The sequence below is a fragment of the Asterias rubens genome, chromosome 15 (assembly GCF_902459465.1).
Source record: "Asterias rubens chromosome 15, eAstRub1.3, whole genome shotgun sequence".
Classification (NCBI taxonomy): domain Eukaryota; kingdom Metazoa; phylum Echinodermata; class Asteroidea; order Forcipulatida; family Asteriidae; genus Asterias; species Asterias rubens.
The window spans coordinates 2,136,255-2,155,748 of NC_047076.1; the positions used below are offsets into that span (position 1 = coordinate 2,136,255).

At 39.0% G+C, this 19,494-nt stretch overlaps 1 protein-coding gene across 3 annotated transcripts in view; it reads right to left on the minus strand.

The window, feature by feature from the left end:
- Nucleotides 1-18,850, minus strand: part of LOC117299869 (E3 ubiquitin-protein ligase HECW2-like) — a 49,836-nt gene extending 30,986 nt beyond the window's left edge. For all 3 annotated transcript variants that reach the window (XM_033783449.1, XM_033783451.1, XM_033783448.1), the window contains exons 1-4: nucleotides 18,802-18,850; nucleotides 12,450-12,936; nucleotides 2,410-2,517; nucleotides 440-589 (exon numbers count right to left, since the gene is read on the minus strand). In XM_033783449.1, coding sequence (XP_033639340.1) covers nucleotides 440-589; nucleotides 2,410-2,517; nucleotides 12,450-12,774 — 583 coding nt within the window. In that variant the 5' untranslated portion in view covers nucleotides 12,775-12,936; nucleotides 18,802-18,850. The remainder of the gene's footprint in view (nucleotides 1-439; nucleotides 590-2,409; nucleotides 2,518-12,449; nucleotides 12,937-18,801) is intronic.
- Between the last annotated feature and the right edge of the window lie 644 nt (nucleotides 18,851-19,494).

Here is a 19,494-nt window from a genome sequence, read left to right on the forward strand (position 1 = left end):
AGGGGAAACGTCAATTCTAATTTGTGACAAAATTATACGCTACGCGTCTTTCTGGTTCAAACTTTTTTCTTTTTTCTTCTTTTTTGATGACAGTCACAGGGGTGGAAAATAATTTGGCCTTCCACTCTCCGGAATAAACAGTCTTATGACTTGTCCGATAAAAATATTTTAAGCTATCTTGCACTGTTTTTGTTTTGTTTCATTCGTGTATGAACAGGGCTCAAGTTTTGGGTGAAAAACAAACTAAAAAGCACAAGGCTGGTTGATTTAAATTTTTACTGGACCAGAATTTAAAGTATGCTTGATGCTTCGATTTTACGTATGCTTCAATGGGCCTACTTATTTTATCTTTGATGTATTTCTATAAAATGTGAGGGCCAAAATTGATCAGCTTTATAAAAAAATAAAAAAATAATAATAATAAAAAAAAGATACCCACCGCTGATGCAAATATGAAAGAAAGGTCCATTGTCCGGGGAGGGTTCGTCATCTTCGCTAGCATCAGGGTTCCTGACGGTGATTGTTGGTGTGATCGCTCGAAGCTCTCCCGTTGTGCCGTGGTAATACTTGAAACAAACTCTGGTGACAGCTGTGTGGTTGAAAACATTTCAAAAATTAGCATCAGATACCAGTATAGTATGATGGAGTTTAGCCCGACACCATTCCGTGATCGTTTTCCAAGTCATGCAGACATCTTAAGTTGAATTCGAACCCACAAACCTCTCAACATCCTTAATCAATCGTCTACATGACCAGACAGGCCTTGAACTTCAGTTTTGAAGGGGCAATATGCAGCCAATTAAACCAGGAACACTGGGGCAAACCCCATCTCTTTGCGATAAGTGCACCGGGTTCTTGTATTTGTGCATTACACAGCACACTGGACCAACGAAGGACGTAGCAATAATGGTTTTAGCGTCTTGCTTAAAGACGCAAATGTCACGACCGGTACTCGAACCCACACTCTGCTGAACAGAAACACTCTAGCTTCAGTCCGGTGCTCTTATCCGCTCGTCCACAACATGCCACTCTGACAGTATAAGAACTGCGTAACATTATTACTAATATAGAGTATCATAACTGGCCTTGGGTTTGGACTAGTGACATTTGAAATGAATGTACATACAAAGTGTACAAGTAAAGTTCACGTGTAATCAGTGCGTCTTAAAACGTCATGACTAAAAACCAGAATGATTAAACATCTCGGACACACCTAGGGTGTGCTGGAGTTACAAGTACCTGCATCAAAGACAGTTTGACATGGTTGAAGGTTCAAATCTGCACTCTAATCAACACGTGTACTCGCCCCTCTTAAAAACTCATCACTTCTTCTAAGCTGGCTAATTGATTACACCGGCTACAGGTACACACAGGTGCGCGCGTGTGCAGTCCTTCAATTACTAAAATCGAGTGACAATTTGACACGTTGTTGAGTTAGAGATCTGCAATCTGATCTACACAAGAATCAAACTTGCTTTTGCTAATAAAAACCATGAGAAAACTGCAATCTTAAGTGTCTGTCTAGCAGTAGCACAGTTACAGAAACCAATTTTGTGATGCAGCTTAGCACAGACTTCTCCCCTGACATGTTCAGCACACTCTAAAAGAGGGGAAGTCTTGGCGGTAAGCGTAGAGGTTCGCTGTAAGCAGCCCCATGATCTTAGTGCCAAGTGTATACTCAGTGACCTAAAACTCATTAATACTGAAAAACAGCGCTAATTGATTTTTGCACCACACCTAACACCCACTAAATTCATCAACGTTGAGGCAAGTTCAAGGTGAAAGTCTAATCAACGCTAATACCCCATTTTCCTGACTTCGAAACCCCACGGATGCCCGGATTCCTAGCACAGAGCTCCCGTGGGGGAGCTTGATGGGGGGAGGGGGAGGGATGAGGAAGAAGGGACGCCAATTCCAACTCATAGTCTGAAGTTTGAGACGTTCCAGTTCCTTATAAGGATAAGTGGAAATGACTATCTGTCATGACTATGTATGGGACAAATTTGTAAAGAGCTGCTTAAAGACACTGGACACTACTGATAATTGTCAAAGACCAGTCTATTCATTTGGGGTATCTCAACAAAAGCCATTTTTCTACGAAAATGAAAGCGAAAAAATAAAAATATACCCAATTTTTTTAAAGCATCAAGGGGCAAGATCTTTGCCTTCAATTTTCTTCATGGAATGCATCCTGAAAAACTATTGTTATAGACAGTGAAACATATTTGCATCTTTAATTTTAATTCTGATTCCATATCCTTTATTCAAGCACTCTCAATTTACAAAAAAACACTGTTAAAAAATCTAGCTTTTAAACAACTAGAGGTTTTCCTGTTCAGCAGAAACTTAATTTCTTTCTTTGTGTACAGTAGTAACTACCATGGAAACCACAGTACGTTAGAAACTCACGTTTTGTAAAACAAGTCTCAGAGTCCAGATGCCAAACGATTTGTCCTTTGTGAGTCGCACTCAATCCTCTGTTCTTGAAACTCTGAAAATTTGTCGGAGAATTTTCCCCTGAAAGTAAAAGAAAAAAACAAACCAAAATTTAAACGGGTATATCTCTCACAGGTCTACCATAGAGCTACGTTATCTTGTGGGTTACTAAGAGGGGCTCCATACTCAATACCCCTTCATGAAAAGTTTCTTACGGCAAACAAACTACAAACCAGTTTCTCTCCCAATGATCTCCCTTAGCATCCCTCTGCTGGCCTAATACTTATTAAAACAACCGAGAACAGTAACAATTCTCTCCAAGTCGTCAAGCTGGCTAGATCAGTGCTGAAAAGCAACCCTATAAAATATGAAATACAGACTAGAGCAAAGGCTGATAAAATGGGATTACCAAACTGCTTACCAAACCAAAAGGACATAAATGCAAAAAATAGCTAGCATTAACATTCCAACCCTAGCAGAGTATTTTTCAAAGCCTAAAAAACATTTAGCCTTCAAAAAATGTCTGTGAAGAGGCCTAAAGGACAAAGTGGAACCACAGTGGAACTACAGTGGCTAGTTACTGAATACACTTGATGGGAAAACCCTGCAAACAGTAGGCCTGGCTTTCTCCTTTTCCCCATTTCCTCATCTTCATTTGAATTTATTTTTAATATTTTGGAGGGACAAACAGGCCGTGAATTCTGTCTTTAAAAGGGCATTGCCTTTTACCGTATTCAAAGGGTGCTTCAACTGCCCAATCTTAATTTGTATGAAAACATTTGAAAGGACACCAAGGCCAAACCCAGGGCCCAATTTCATGGCTCTGCTTACCGCCGAATTCTGCACTTAAGATCACCATTCTCCGCTTACTTGCAAGCGCCGAATTTCTGCGCTAGCTGTGTAAGCATAGAATGCTTAGCTAGTAACGTGGTGTACACACATTACCACAAGCCAAAATTCCCTGCTAACCCATAAAAAACGCTTGACGTAAGCACAGAAAGCTGTTTCCTTACAAGGCAGAGCCATGAAATTGGGCCCTTGGGAAACAGAGGCCAAGGCCTCCGCGGTCTCCAATCCAGGCCGAGACGCAAAAGCCAAGACCAGGGCAAAGGAGAACAAAGAAGGGCCAATGTATTCCATGGTCTCTTACTCAATGAAGACAACAAAAACAATGACTCTGTCAATTTGTTACATGACACTGCGTCATCAAGCGTTGAAGTATACAACATCCTTAGCAACAGCCGTAGCCAGTGTTAAATCTGCCAATACGGATACTGCCTTAGAGAAAATGTAAATATCACCAACTACACGTACATTATAGACTTATTTGTGAGTTGTGTCCAATCCGTTCCTGTTTAGATGTAAGTTCCCTCCAGCATGACCTCGATGAGCTAAGCACTTGGAGTGTTTCCAATGGTATGACGTTCAACCCTACAAAGTCCAAAATCATGCATATTTCCCATAAACACTCTCTCGACCCCCCTGTTTACACTCTCTCAGGTTTTCCTGTGCAACCCACATCCTCTGTCAAATACCTTGGAGTCACTCTGAATGCTCAGCTCTCTTGGAATAACCATGTTAAAAATGTTGTTTCAAGTGCCAATAGAGATTATTGGGCCTCATTAAGACCATTGCTTTCAATTCTTCTGTTTCAGCTAAGTTCTGTCTTTATAAATCCCTAGTTCTCCCAATTTTAGAATATGGCATGCCAGCTTGGCTCCCTCATACATCTCTCCAGACTCGGGCCCTCGAACGGGTACAAAAACGTGCTACTCGGTTTATTCTTGGGCAGAGGATGGGTGAGATGTCCTACCCCGATAGACTTAAGTCCCTCAACTGGTCGTCTCTGTCAATTCGTCGTAATTTTTCTGTTTTGTATTTTATCATTAAGTGTAAGTTTAACCTTATTCACTGTGATGTGGCAGACATCATTTCTGTCAACCATAGATATCCTAATGTTCTCACCTTCAAACACCTGTATGCTAGAACCGATGCTCTGCACTTATCTTCTCCTCATCTTTTTCCCAGATTTTGGTCTAGTTTGCCAGAAAACATTCGTAATTCACTACTGCTCTTGCCCTTCCACAGCTTTCTCAAATCACTTAGATTTTCTGTCTGTCAATCTCATGAATCTACTGAATAGTAGCTTTAGCCCAATCACTTGTGCAATATTTTAAGTCGTTTTAATTTATCTACAAGTTTAGGTTTTATTTATTTATTTATTTCCCTTTATTGTTTATCCTTACCCCATCTGTTATTTTTACTTATTTATTTATTTTTAATTTAATTTAATTTAATTTAATTTATTTTTTATTCTTAATATATGTTTATCATTTTCTATTGGTTTTTAATTTTCTGCTTTTATTATTGCTTTGTGTACTATATTATGTTAAGTCTATACTAATTTTATTGTGTACCCCAGATGTGGGGCAACAGATCTACGGATCATAGTATGTATTTGCTTTTGTTGTCACTTGCCCATCTTGGGGTATAATGTTGTCAATGTATTTTGTTTTGTACTGTTATGGCGAATAAAATAATAATAATAATAATACACATGTCATGTGAGTTTACTTTCATTTTGAAGGAACACATCCTTCTATTATGTACATTATATGGCTGTTCAATATCCGTTGGGTAAAGGCAGGGTCATCGTTTGGTTTTCCTCAACATAATGCTGATTTAAAGGCAAGACCATCATGAAAGAAGATACAATAAAAGTCATATTTGAAAGTTTCAGCAAGGCGACAGTGAGTACCAACCGCATCTCTACTTTGTGTAAGGGCAGCATTCAAATGGACACCAAGGAAGTTTCCGAAAGTCGCTTGCACTTGCAGACAATCTTAGATGATTCAATTTGTTGACAGAAATGTAAGGCCCCATCAAAAAAAAAATAATAATAAAATAAGCATGATGCGTCCTGCCTTTTTTCGGACAAAAAAGAGGCGGCCTCTAAAAAGGTAGAGAGTGGGGCACTAAACATGTTTGTTTTTTGATTTTTTTTTTTTTTTTGGGGGGGGGGGGGCATTATGAACAGCGATCAATAATTTTGCAGAATGCTTTCAGAGATACATTGTACCGTCTTTGCAACAAGTAAGCTTTCAGAAAGAAAAATTCACAATTTCTTTCTAGGATCACTGCCAAAGTATGTGTGTGACCATTTTTAAATACACTATGTCAATAACAGCTTCACTTCTCTACCACGCATACAAAATATGAATTAACTACACATTCATAAATACCTCACAGTTTCACTATTCCTATTGGTGCAGAGCGCGTCACGTGGGTGTATATAAACCTTTGTTAAAAAGTGTTGAAACATGGGCGTGACACGCGAGCTTGCACCTGTTCTTATTAGACAGTTTCTTCATTCCTATTGGTCTAGAGCGACGGCTATAACAGTTGTGCCACATCACGCGATACGCGCGACGCGCACAGCATTCCCTCATAAGGAGTTGTTTACCCGAGGGTGGCGGAGGGCTTTACCATTTCATAGCTGGAGGGGTGTTGTGTTGAAAGAAATCATTGAATTATAATTTTTGCATTTATTTTACTTTTTGCCCAAAAAGTGTTGATGTTTTTGACCGAAAAGGTATTTATGAATGGGACTCAAAGTGTGTTGAATCGGTTTTCAACTAGTGGTTTAATCCTGCCTAGGCCTGGTTCTTGATAATTTACCTCGACTTCGTCTCGGTAAAATTATCAAGAACCAGGCCTCGTTGGGTGTAAACCACTAGTGGAAAACCTCTTCACCACACATTGATTCCCTTATTCTATGTGCACAAGTACAGAAAATACAATGTACTGCCCAAAAGTGTTCACTGTATTCACAAAGTATAGAAGGCAGGGTAATCAGTCAAAGACCAGCATCTTCAATTGGTGTGCCCCAACACGCACAAAATAACAAACCTGTGAAAAGTTTTGGCTCAATTGGTCATCGAAGTTGCAAAAACTAATGAAAGAAAGAAAAAGACCCTTGTTGTATAGAAATGCGTGCTTGAGAGAAACCTTTCTCAAATTACCTCCTTCTCTAAAACTACACAATACTTCAAAAGAAGTAATTTCTAACAATGTCTCATACCATCAGCTCTCCAGTACTCTTCACCAAGTAAGATTTTATAAGATTTTGTAATGCGCAGTAAGGAATATTCATAAAGTAGGTGTTTTGCAATACATAATACACTGTATAATAATAACATCGAAGTCTTATATCAAAGTCTTATAGAGCGCACGACGTATCTACGAACAAGGTACTCAAGGGGCTTAGTATAATATACATTTATACAGAAAGAGAGGTTTGGTTATCGAAAGTTATGAGTTCTGAGATCCAATTATGTAGCACCTTAAAGACGGATTTAAGCCTGATATTGCACGCATGTACAGTACAAACAGTTAGGTATACCTTTAAAAATAAAAACAACCTAAATCGTGTCCTTATAATTTATTAAAAATATAAAACAGGATGCATTGCATACCGTCCATCCTGATAGAAAAAAAAATCCACGCTTAAGTTTCAAGGAAAATCTCTTATCCTCAAATTGCAACACATGTACTGTACAAATATTTACGCTACATTGAGCAATAGGATCTCATTTGAGTCACCGAAAATCCGCTGCCAATCGCTCGCTCAAAATACTCCCTAAAACATTGCCCTCTTACCTTCCGAACTGTTCCGCCTCGCCACACCAGCCCTCTGTGCTTTCTTCCGATAACTACGCTCCATTTTGTGTGTCCCCCCACCCCGTTCCTATTGTAAGTGATTTCCGTACATCCTTCCAGAACTTATTTGCTCCCTTAAAACTTTCCTCGTAAAAAGTGTCTCTCGGTAAAAGGATGTTCCAAGTTATAGAAATACACATGTAGGGTCTGAGCTGAACGGCTAGTGAAATTCAGCGTTGATGAGTTAATGGCACTTCCTGTGTATTCGAAGGAAACTCTGAGATAGTCATAATACACGTAAACTGAAAGTTCTTGGCTTAATATTTCTTCCCGGTCTGCAATTATTCTGTCCAGAACTATTTTTTTCTTTCCTTTTTTTTTCTTTCCAAAGGATCAGGCAATCATTGTTGGTACTCGAACTGTTTAAAAAAAATAAAATAAAATTCTTTTACATGTTTTTGTTAGCGTCTTTAATGTCATTAGCTTTATAAGACCATGAATAAATCAATGACACAAAACTTGGCAAACTCAAGACAAGGTAATGGCTGCAAGAGCCCCCCCCCCCATTTCCAACCAACCAAACCCCACCCCCTAAACAGTTGATTTTCTGTCACTTTAGACCAAAGATTATAGAGTGCCGAAGGCATAAGATGCGGAACTCGGACTAAAATGTGAAATCCCACTGGACGCCATTTCGACAAGTTACTCTTTTGATACAACAATAGATCAGTGCAGATCAGTGCAGACAATGACCATTCCTATCAATGGAAAAATAAAACATTTACTTGCTGAAATGGCGCCCGTGCATATTTCACGTTCCAACAATAAAGATAAAGCTTCAGTTCTGTTTCGTGCGCCTCCGGCGCTCTATAATCTTTGCTGTAGACCTACATGTACCCCCCCCTGTACATTACATTGGTACATTACACAATTCCACTCATGACATCCTCTTATCATTATCTATACTAAGCAAATTTGAGTAGTCATACCTGTACGTCAATACAGGATACATTCATGTTGCCAGACTTGTGGAAAAGTCATTCAAGGCAAACTATTGGTTTTTGGAACCGTTCCATTGTTTAAAGACACTGGACACTATTGGTAATTGTGACAGACTGGTCTTCACAGTTGGTGTATCTCAACAATGCATAATAATGAACCTGAGAAAATTTGAGCTCAATCAGTCATTGAAGTTGCGAGATAATAATGAAATAAAAAACACCCCTGTCACACGAAGTTGTGTGCTTTCAGATGCTTGATTTCGAGACCTCAAATTCTAAATCTGAGGTCTTGAAATCAAATTTGTAAAAAATTACTTCTTTCTCGAAAACTACTTTACTTTAGAGGGAGCCATTCCTCGCAATGTTTTATACACTCAACATCTCTCCAAAGGTTTAATGCTAATATTTATTTCAAGTAATTACCAATAGTGTCCAGTGCCTTTAAATCCTGGTTGGCTTAACAATGTAAATCATTCACTGGAACAAAAGCTGACTAATTGCTGACTAAAAGCTGACTAAATTACATGTATAAAGGAAGTTGCATGATCTGTAAAAACTGTTAGCCAAATTAAATTTGCGGGTAAGGATCCGGAAAATTTCTTTCAAACCAGGACGTCCTCTCATGGTCGACCCCCCCCCCCCAGCTTTTGGATGCATACATCCTCAATGATGCTATAAATAGAGTTAGCTGAATTCAAATAAAAAGACAGTGAGTGTAAATTTTCTGGCAAAATATTCTGTTTAAAACCCTTTCACTAAGTGCTAAGGTTGTACATGTCATTTTACAATGTACAATTCTATTTTTATTGACACAACAGCAATTGCCATGGTGCCCTTTGCTTTTGCTGTGGTGCCCTTTGGAAAGTTCCAATGCAAATTTACATTTTCCCTCATAGAAGTGCCCTTTTTTTTAGAGAAAAATTGCTCTACCCCGTCAAGAGGGAAGTTCAAGGCCTGATTTTGCATTCACAAATACACAGTCAGGCTTATTTGATCATCGGTGACCAGATCCTACTTGTGTTAATGCTGGCCACTCTCATTCATTCAATGCAATTGTTGCTCTGACCTTGACCTTAGCACTTCATCTACAATGCATAATCACTGAACCAGTTTACTGAAACTACAATTCCATGGATTCGGTTATAATTTGAATTGCAAATCTAGGTTTTTAGAAAAGGCTGTATGTACTGTACATGTACACTATTTAGGGTACAAACAGGGGGAAATGTAGTAGGCCAAGAGTAGGCCTATAAATGTCAAATGCACATTTTAGAATGTCTTACTTGTACAGCAAACATTGAGGCGCATTTCAATTAATATTCAAGTTTGTGGTTGAGGTCTTTACATTTAATTTTGATTTATACAAGCTAAACTCTAAACTTATTCCCTTTCGCCATTATAGAAGCTAACTTACAAGTCAAGAAATCTAAATTGCAAATCACACTTAGTGACTGCGACCATTGTTCTGATTGTATAAACATGTAACAGACACTAGCATTAAATATTAGCATTACATACCGACTCTAGGATGACACACGCACTGGACAGTACAATATGTCATCCCTGTACATTAATTTAGTGGTAAATGTATGCCATGTGAAGGTAGAGAATACGGCCGCAATTCTTCTCTTAACCACTGGCCTGAGGCCGGTGATTTTAGCCTTGGGCCAGTCAACTCATAGACTGACCTAACCTGACCTGACAAATGAATAAATACCTCCACTGTGTATAATTCTGTTGAGTATCATCCAAGTGCATGCCTGGAATTTCATCTTTGAACATGTTAAAAGGGCAAGGCCATTTTTATTTTGCAGAGGGCACTTCCATTGGAAAATTTTTGAAGTCAATGGGAAACTTTTGAAGGGGGCACCAAGGCCGTAACCAGGGGCAAGCAACGGAGGCCATGACCGCCATGTAATTCCACGGGCCAATTTCATAGAGATCTGGCTTTAAAAGCAAAAAATTGCTTCAAAGCACAAAAATAGCACACTTGTTTTACATGTGTACTGGCCAAAATTTCATGCCATATTATATGCATTGCTTGTGACTGGTATTTAGCTGTTGTTTACTAAGCATAATAATAATAATAATAATAATAATAATAATAATAATAATAATAATACGAAAACCTAATACAGCTTGTAAAATAATAAATTCCCATCTTACAGTTTTGAGCTTCCAAGCCCTGTAGTCTTGTGGATTTTACTTTCCAAATGTAAGCCCTGTAATTACTATATATCAATTAGTTTGTCAAAGGAGTTTTTCACACATTACCCAGCCCCGCCCCGCGTGTACAAACATAGACACCGGTATGTAATTCTCATGAATAATATCACATCAACAAGAAATTGCTATTTCACTAGGAATTGGCATAAAATTGTCTATTGATTTCAGTGCGTCCCTAACGTGAGTGACGGAACTGGATAACGCTCTATACAGTTAGTTTTCCATGGGTTTTTCACACATCCCAGTCGTGCCCAGCCCCGCCTGTAATCACTTTGTACCGGTGTGTAATCTCACACATATAATCATATCGACAAGAAGTTGAGTGCGGTGCACAGAAGCATAAACTGTGAAGAAGAAAAAAATGTATACAAAATCCAGAAGTCCCCAACCACCAAAAAGGACCAATCAACCAGATTACGCGACATGCCCATAAACAATTAATAACAATGTACAGTCCATTAATTATTGTACGTACATGTACACTGACTCACTGGGCATTAAACATCTTTACTGCTCAAAGTACAAATTGTACAATAAATCTAACAAAGAGAAACTCCACGTACAAAACTCTTATATCAACATTTTACTACGTAGGAAAAACCCAAGAAATTCATCCAACACACGCACTACCCATGTTTATACTGTTGTGACTCTTCAAAAAAAATATTGAAGAGATTTGTGCATCTCTGTTTCTTGTAAATTGCAAAGGAAACAATACCTTACCATTATTTCACAACTCCATAACAGCATATTCCTTTGTTTCAAATGGTCACGTTAATAATTTAATCGATGGTGGAGTAGAGGGCTGAAAATATGAATGGTAGGCTTTTGGCGAGCCTTTTTTTTTGGGGGGGGGGCCATCGGGAATAAAGGTCAATGTACAAAGGGTTATCAAGTTCTAATCGGGAAAACAAACATTTGGTTGTGTGTATTTAAAAACGACACACAAACTTTCAATTTGGAAGGTATCACATGCAAGCTCAGTGGCAATATCAGGCCCAAAAATAACCCACGGCACCCACAGCAATTGCCGTGTTTTCCTGTGCTTTTGCTGTGTGGCCCTGTGCGAGGTTCCAATACAAACTTACATTACATTACTTTTTCTTGTGCCCCTTACCAGAGGAAAATTGCAACGCCTCGTCAAGAGAAAATTTCAAAATGTCTACATTGCTTTTATTTTCTGTCTTTCGAACAGTGGAACAAGACAAAAATCTTTAATTATATGACATACTCAGCGCTCAACTATTTTATTCTGATCTCACCTGCTATTTTTATAAACTTCGACACTGCTTATCGTTACAATGTCAAACAACAGATATGAATGGGTTCATTTCTCAAAATAAAAAATAAAAACCCGAGTGGGACTTTGAGATTGGGATATTAAGTGCGCCCCAATTGTGGCAACCTTACGCTGATCCTTATCTGTCATGTAAAAACTACACAATGTTATGTCTAATGGTGCTTTTTCATTTTTGTTGAACACGGAGATGTTTACTCATTGGATTTATGTTGTAGCAATGCTTGAGACACAGGCCTATATTGTAATGGATGCTATGTTTGCATCGCCAGGGGATAAAGAATTTAGTTATACCCATACACCACAGGCCCAATTTCATGGCTATGCTAACCGCCAAATTCTGCGCTTACAGTCACCATTCGCCGCTTCTGTGCAAGCGCCGAATTTCTGCGCTATCTGTATCAAAAGCGTAGAATGCCTAGTAATGTGCAGTACGCAAGGGCAGAAGCAAAAATTCCCTGCTAACCCGTGAAATATGTTCACTCAAGACGTTAGCACAGAGTTCCCTGCTTCCGTTAGCGCCGATTCTTTGCTTACGGGAAGCAGAGCCATGAAAATGGTCCCAGGTGGGGTTCGAACCCATGACAATCAAACTTTAAAATCAAAGGCTTGAATGTGAGAATACTGGTCTTTGACAGTAATAGTGTCCAGTGTCTTTAAGATGGTAAACCACAAGGGAAACTGACTGTGTAAGTTTTATGAATAGTTTTGGCAGTACGAATGTTTCATTGAGTACAAGGGCTGACCTGTAGAAATGGTGTACACTGTATAATGAACTTTTCAGCGTAAAACATGTCTGGGATGTGTAATTTAATAAAATAAATACTCACCAATTAGATACAGTCCAATCCAGTCGTTCACATCAACGCTATCTTTAATATCCCAGTAAACGATCAGATGCGCATCGGGACGTAACGTTATATCATGTTTATTGACCATCAAGCTGGACATAGACCAACGCTGGAGGTCCGGATGGGCCAGATTTGAGTCACTATTTGACCGGTCATGAACGGACAGTCGCCGAATGGCCCGTAGCGTCGGGGTCTGATGAAGAGATGCGAACAGGCCGAGTCGGTCATGCAGGGACGTCGGAGCAGGCCCTGGATTCGCGAGGCCAGGATTTGCTGCCATTTTGAGTGCCTCACGATCAGTCATAATAGAGTCTGGAAACCAGAAGGCTCTTTCCTATTGGTCACTGTACATTGAGGATGGGGATGTCACCCAGTTGGATCCTCCGATGAATATTCAAAGAGTTTTCACACGAGAGGATGGTGGATGAACGGAATACTTCAATGGTCATACTCTCGGCGTCGTTCACTGCGGAGACGAAAAGAACAAAAATCGTAATGAATTATGTAGATCGTGAAGCAACTAGCTGCAGTATGTACGAAGTTATTAACTGCCTGGTTGGTGCAATGTATTAGGGTTATAAATCTTTCCCTCAATTAATTTGACCTTCCCAATTCGAGGTCTTCTAGTACATGGTTAGAGACAGTCAGCTTACACATAATTAAATGTGCGATTGAAGCAAGGCCTATGTACTTGTACACATGCCTGATTATTCACAGAGGCAACTGAGGTCGTTTGATTGGTTCCCTTTGAATGTGGCAATAAAAATGTGCAATTTCCTAAAACAAGAGGTGCCCTTCACCAAGTAAAAAATGTTGTGGTGCCCCTGCCCTTTTAAACAGTGGAGGCTTGCTCCATGTAAAACAAACAATTCACATTTGAATGGTAAGGGAATAACATTGAATCAAATAACTTTGTTACTTTCAGAGAATTGGGGGAAATTGCAGCAACTACTTCAGTAGACTTGTGGACAAGTCGTTAAATGTCTGTCGCGGTGATTGCGTTCCGACTCTATTCCGAATCTCCCTGCGATTCCTGCGGTATTCTCGCGAGACTGCTGGCCTCGCGATACTATTGCTCTCACAAATAAGGGTCCACTTTGGGGAGTAGAAGTCAGCATTCAGCAGTTTGTGCGCGAGAGCACCGCCACAACTCGAATATCTCACTGCGGCAGATCATTAACGACTTGTCCACAAGTCTATTACTTTACTTAGCTGCTTATGTATGGTATGGGTTGGATTCTTCCTATGCACTAGTGACATGGATCAAGCTGATGCATGAATTGCCATTATGAAAAAATAAATAAAGAGATAAAAAGGGGTGGGGGTCACTTCAGATCAAATTCACAGCAATAAAAAAATATATAGAATGCACAGAGTGCACACAGTGGGGCTTTTGAAACCAAAGATAAACACAAAGTAGAAAACATTCAAAAGACCTTGTTTGGATACAGGGTGCTTTGGCCAAATTTCACAAATTTGGGTCCAGAGTTCCCCTCTCAGTTTCCCAAAATCCTGAGAGAACACTGATAGGGTTACATTAACCCGGCCTTCGGGTACAAAATGGATTTTTATAAGCAGTCATTAAATTTAAAAACTACAACCCTATACTGCTCTTATTCGGTTGTTTGGAGCCATTGTAAGGCTTTTATTTGGTGTGATGTTCAACAGAGGGTGCTGTTGAAAACTTTTGAGAAAAACACGGTTGAACTTTTATTGATTTTGGTTTTGACCCATACACCGATGTGTATTAGCATTGTATACTCAGTACTTCCCCCGAGTCCAGTGAAAAATTATCACAGTAGGCATATTACTCGGGTGGGATTCAAATCCATGACCCTTGCAAATCTAGAGCAGTGTCTTACCAACTAGACTCTTGAAATTGCCCGGTAGCTAGTTTTGCTTTTTTTTAATTATTAATCTGTGCACCAAACAGTTAAACTAAAAAACTAACTGAACTGAATAGCGTTGAGGAAAACAAGTAGGCGTACTGACATGTACAAATGTCTATTTATAAAGAAATTGAAAACCCACACATATGTTTTGATGGATTTAATGGGGGGACACCGCCTAGGCTGAAATACAAAATCAATTTTAAATCTGAGAAACTGAAATGTCACAGAGCTCAACGAATGGGAGGAAATTTGTTAAGGTTAACCGATAGATCACATTCCATGCCAGGGACAACACTTGATCTTAATACATGGCACAGTCTCACCTGTCTCAGTCAGAGACCTTATATCCGACACCCCCACCCTTCCCCTGAATAAGTTTGTTGTTTACAAGAGCTATCAGGGCCCAACTTCAAACTCTGCTTCCCGTAAGCAAAGAATTGCCGCTTACGGAAGCAGCAGCCGATTTCTGGAAACCCTAGGATTAATCCTATCTTGAGTTAGGACGAGTAACCCGTCCTAACTTAGGATGGGTTCAATGTGTCCTACGTCTTTGGATACGGAACTGAACTCATCCTAAGTCCTAAGATTATTTCCTAAGATAGGAAGAGTTTGGTGAAATGGACTCTGTGCTCACGTCAAGCTTATTTCACAGGTTAGCAGAGAATTTTGGCTTGTGCACGTGCATACTCCACGTTACTAGGCATTCTACGCTTACACAGCTAGCGCAAAAATTTGGCGATTGCAGGTAAGCATCGAATGATGATCATAAGCGCAGAATACGGCAGTAGGCAGAGCCATGAAATTGGGCACTGCACCCAAGCTGCCACCATCTTGGTCTTGTTACCAGTGTATAACAGCACTTGAAGACTAAGTTTAACCAAATTGGGCCAGACTACATGAGCCCTAGTATAAAAGTAAAGTTGTGAAACGTTTTTAAAATGCCGACTGTTGACTTACTTTAATAAAAAAGTATTTAGAGTTTGTTAGGCCTCCAATAATTTTTGAAGAAAACAAGTCTAATATTTTGATAATAATTCATCATTCATGAACCCTAGAAGTACCAAGTTAAGTTGTAAGACATTTTTTATTATGTATTAAGGACAAATGGGCCTAGCTCTGACTTTGAAAATATTGGTCGGTTCAGAATCAAGAAAACATTCATACTTTGAGCTTGAGCACTGACGTCACGGCAAAAAGACTATACTCTACTGTGTGTACCTCAAAAGCAAATTTCACATACCCTCGCAGGGAATAATGCTAAGCTTAATTAGAAGGGAACAAGTCACAAGGCATGATATTTCAGCTAGTAACCTGGTTTTGCTATGCAGAGATTATATTTACTTAGCAGAGTTAAAATCTGCCAGCGCTGTCAAAATTGACATCTTGTAACCAGGATGGTTGTGTTCAACAATCAGAGAGATACAGTGTACGTATTTAGAAAATATTTTACATTCAACATAATATCAAAAAATTTTGCATACAGTAATTAGGGAGGTTTTTCTAAATTTGTTCATCAGAACATGGAAAGATCAGTTTATTTTCAGGAAACTTTCTGCAAAATCAGGGCGAGTTGGCAGTTCTGTACTGCTGAAGCATCTCTCTGAAAAATTTACTGTTGTGGCCGTAATGAGCCAACATCATAGCAGATGTCGTTTACAAATAAACATGAGCAACGATGATTTTTTGACAGCGATAATGCATCAAAGCTATTTATAATTCATCTGCGCATCTGGAACTGGCTAATTAGCAGGGGACTTGCTGTAAAAAATGCACTCAAACCAGATAATAATAGACTTGGTTGGTGCATAGTTGGATTAGGTCTCAGATTCACTCAACTCAGTGAATTTGACAGAAAACCAGAGGCCATTTTTCATGAGCGACAGAAAGGGTTGCAAATTGGCCGTGGCAGCTCTGCTTCATCATTCATAATTGGGGCAAAATGGGTTAGTTGATTAAATACTGCAATGCATGAAATACACAGGACAGCAGGGAAAAGCAATCTGTAATTTGCATTTTGTCATTTTAAAAGATTTCTCTCAAAAGGCCTTTTTGCTAACAGGGCCCAATGTCATAAAGCTGTTTAGCAGAAAACTCTGCAAAAACTAAGCAAAAATTAAGTGGGGCACCAGTTTCAACAATAAGCATAACTTAATTTTAGCTGGTACCCAGTTTCCCGCTCAGCAAATTGTTTGTGCTTAGCACACTTCTTTGCTGACAGACATTATAAAATTGGGCCCAGGTGACCCCAATCCTCAACTATCCTCCTCTCCTATGTCATTCTCCACCACATTTGTAAGACTTAAGAACGAGTCACACTGCAGGGATAACGAAGATGATAACGACGCAAAGAGAACTTATAAGGGAACTTGTATTGGTTGAACTGCTCCACACAGAATACCCCCACGCATATTCAACCAATCGAGGGCGTGAATTTTTGACGTTCTCATTTTCGTTCTCGTTATCGAGGCCTGTGTGACCGGGCCTTTAAGATTAGAATGCCTGCTCAGTGATTGGGCCTACAGTTTTATGACACCAAGTGTAACAAATACATTGACCTTGCATTTTAAAACAAAATTACTAGGCCTATGGAAATACAAAATATGAAAAGTAGAATATAAATTGGTTGTTTACTCCAAATTGTCCAAAGTTATCACATAGTTTATAGCAAGCCTAATGCTCTGGAAGGTTGTACATATTGTATACATAGTTTGTTTGTCAAACCACACTGTACAACCCGGTACCAATTGACAACAATGTCCATGTGAACATGTCATTGAATCAAAATGACAATAGAGAGACCTTCACACCAGTACATTCATCAATGCTCAGCCATCTTGCCAGAAGGTCATCCTGGGTCAAAGGTCACTTTAGATGGACACTTTAAGGTCACTTAGTCAATAGACCCTTTGGACTCTGGACATACTTTGTTTACATAAATGATGAAACTTTTGTTAGCATTGATTCAACATGAGAGATTCTCAATCAATAGGATTAAAAACATGACAAAATGCTGTAAAAAGGCCGCAGTATTTTGCTCAACGAACTAGCCAGCCGAGCTACTTTGGAGAGAATTTTGGTTTGGGTACTTTTTGTAATACAAAAACCAATGTCGCCAGATTTACACTGAATTTACACAGTTTGAAGATATTAATGATAGTAAAAGCTTCCCTTTAAATATTACTTGCTGAAGTGCTGTATTTTTTTTTTTTTAATCCATGAAACAATGTCACGAAAATAATGTTTGTCTCTGTATTAGGGCCTATACTATAATTGGTTAATACATTTTTCATGCTAAAACAAATTTCATCTCACTGAGATGAAAATTATTTTTGTGACTTGATTGACCCATTTCTCAAAAACTTAAGCAAGTAGTATTTTAAGGTTCCATGGTTACCTATGCATGCAATACATCCTGGGTACCAGGCAAAATCCCCCAATAGCTGACAATGGGCCCTAGTCTTTCTCTCACACTTGTTCACTATTTCATCAGTACTTTCCCAAGTTCTGAGAAAATAAATCCACAGGCAAATCACCCGGGCAGGATTCAAACCAACGATTTTTGTTATGAATAAATTACCTATATGGATGCTTGCTTATTCTGTTTTTACCTCACGGAACTGTTATTACCTCACAAAACTGTTATTCAAATTTGACCTCAATGGTCTATAAATAGACCACGGAGGTCAGATTTGAACATGGTTCTCTCCTGCATGCAATGGTCAGACTAATATACCTCGTCACCAACAATAATAAGGCCTAATAAGGCCCTCTAATTACTTCTAGAAACTAGCAGGGGAACCTTAGTTTCTAGAAGTATTCTGAAGCTAAATAGTTTTATCACAGTTTAGTCTGGCGATGGTGTGAATTAATTTAAAGGCACTGAGAAGACTGGTCTTTAACAATTACCAACATTTTTTGCTCCTTTATTTGTGGATTAGACTTGGACACAAGGGATACAATTTTACTAAAAATGAGTACAAACATACAGACACTGACTGAGACAGAGCCCCAGTTACTTGGTATTGATTACACCGCAGTAGTGTCATGACTGTGGCTACATCATACATGGGATAACTTTCCGTATGGCGCCACCACTTTTTCACTCATTTTTACAAAAGGGATATATCAATCAGGTAAATAAGTTCCTATATTATTTTATCTCGAATGAAAAAGTGGTGGCGCCATACGGAAACTTTTCCAAGCTAAGCATCAAATATTAAATTAATTTCGTGTGAATGACAATCATAACGCATTGTCAATGTAATAAATACACTGGCGAAATTGGACTCTAAATTCTGATTCTGAAGCCGTGCAAAATTTCATGATTTGTCACGGGGAAAACACAACATTCAGGTCCAAAACAGAGTAAAGTACACGTCAGATTTGAGTTCATAATATAATAAGTTCTTACCCAAATAAGAATACTTTCATTGCATTACCTGATTTTACGGCAAATTCTGAATCAAGATGAAGAAAATTCACCACCTCTCTGGCAGTGAGCGAATGAAGTGACTTTTTTTGCAACCCATATGTGACGTCATTTTAGGAGTGAGTGACACTAGAGGGCGCTAGATCAAAATAACCAATATTGTCACTTTCCTGCCACACCCCCATGTAATGCGCGCTCCAATCTGACAACTGCAAGAAAAGATGTAAACATTTTTGAAAACGGTCCAGAATCCATTAATATTGGCTCAAATCTTTGAAAACGAAAAGGAAGGACCATAAATTTAGTTTTCTTGTTACGCTGGCTCTTTTAAAACGGAAGAAAGGGAACAATACGTTTCAAGTTTCCAACTGCGGCAGGATAGTAAACAAAAAGTGACGCCGCCCCATGATCAAATAAAAAATAATTAATGAGAATTAAAAAGTCCTTGTAGTGGAACTTTGTATTAAACTCTTTGGTTAGCGAGTATTGCCCATGTAGCTCCAAAAGGTACTACAGGTTTGCTCAATTAGGGCGATTTTGGATCAGGGGTTAGACTTTATCATGTTTATTGTTTAAAGTCCATGGAAGTTCACGGAAGAGGGCGCTGTTGCTATTGTGAGAAGCTAGAGCCGCATGCAGCCATGGGCCCCTTTTTCGAAACCACGGCTTCGGCTGTAGATTCGGCCCCACCCTCTCGTCTGAA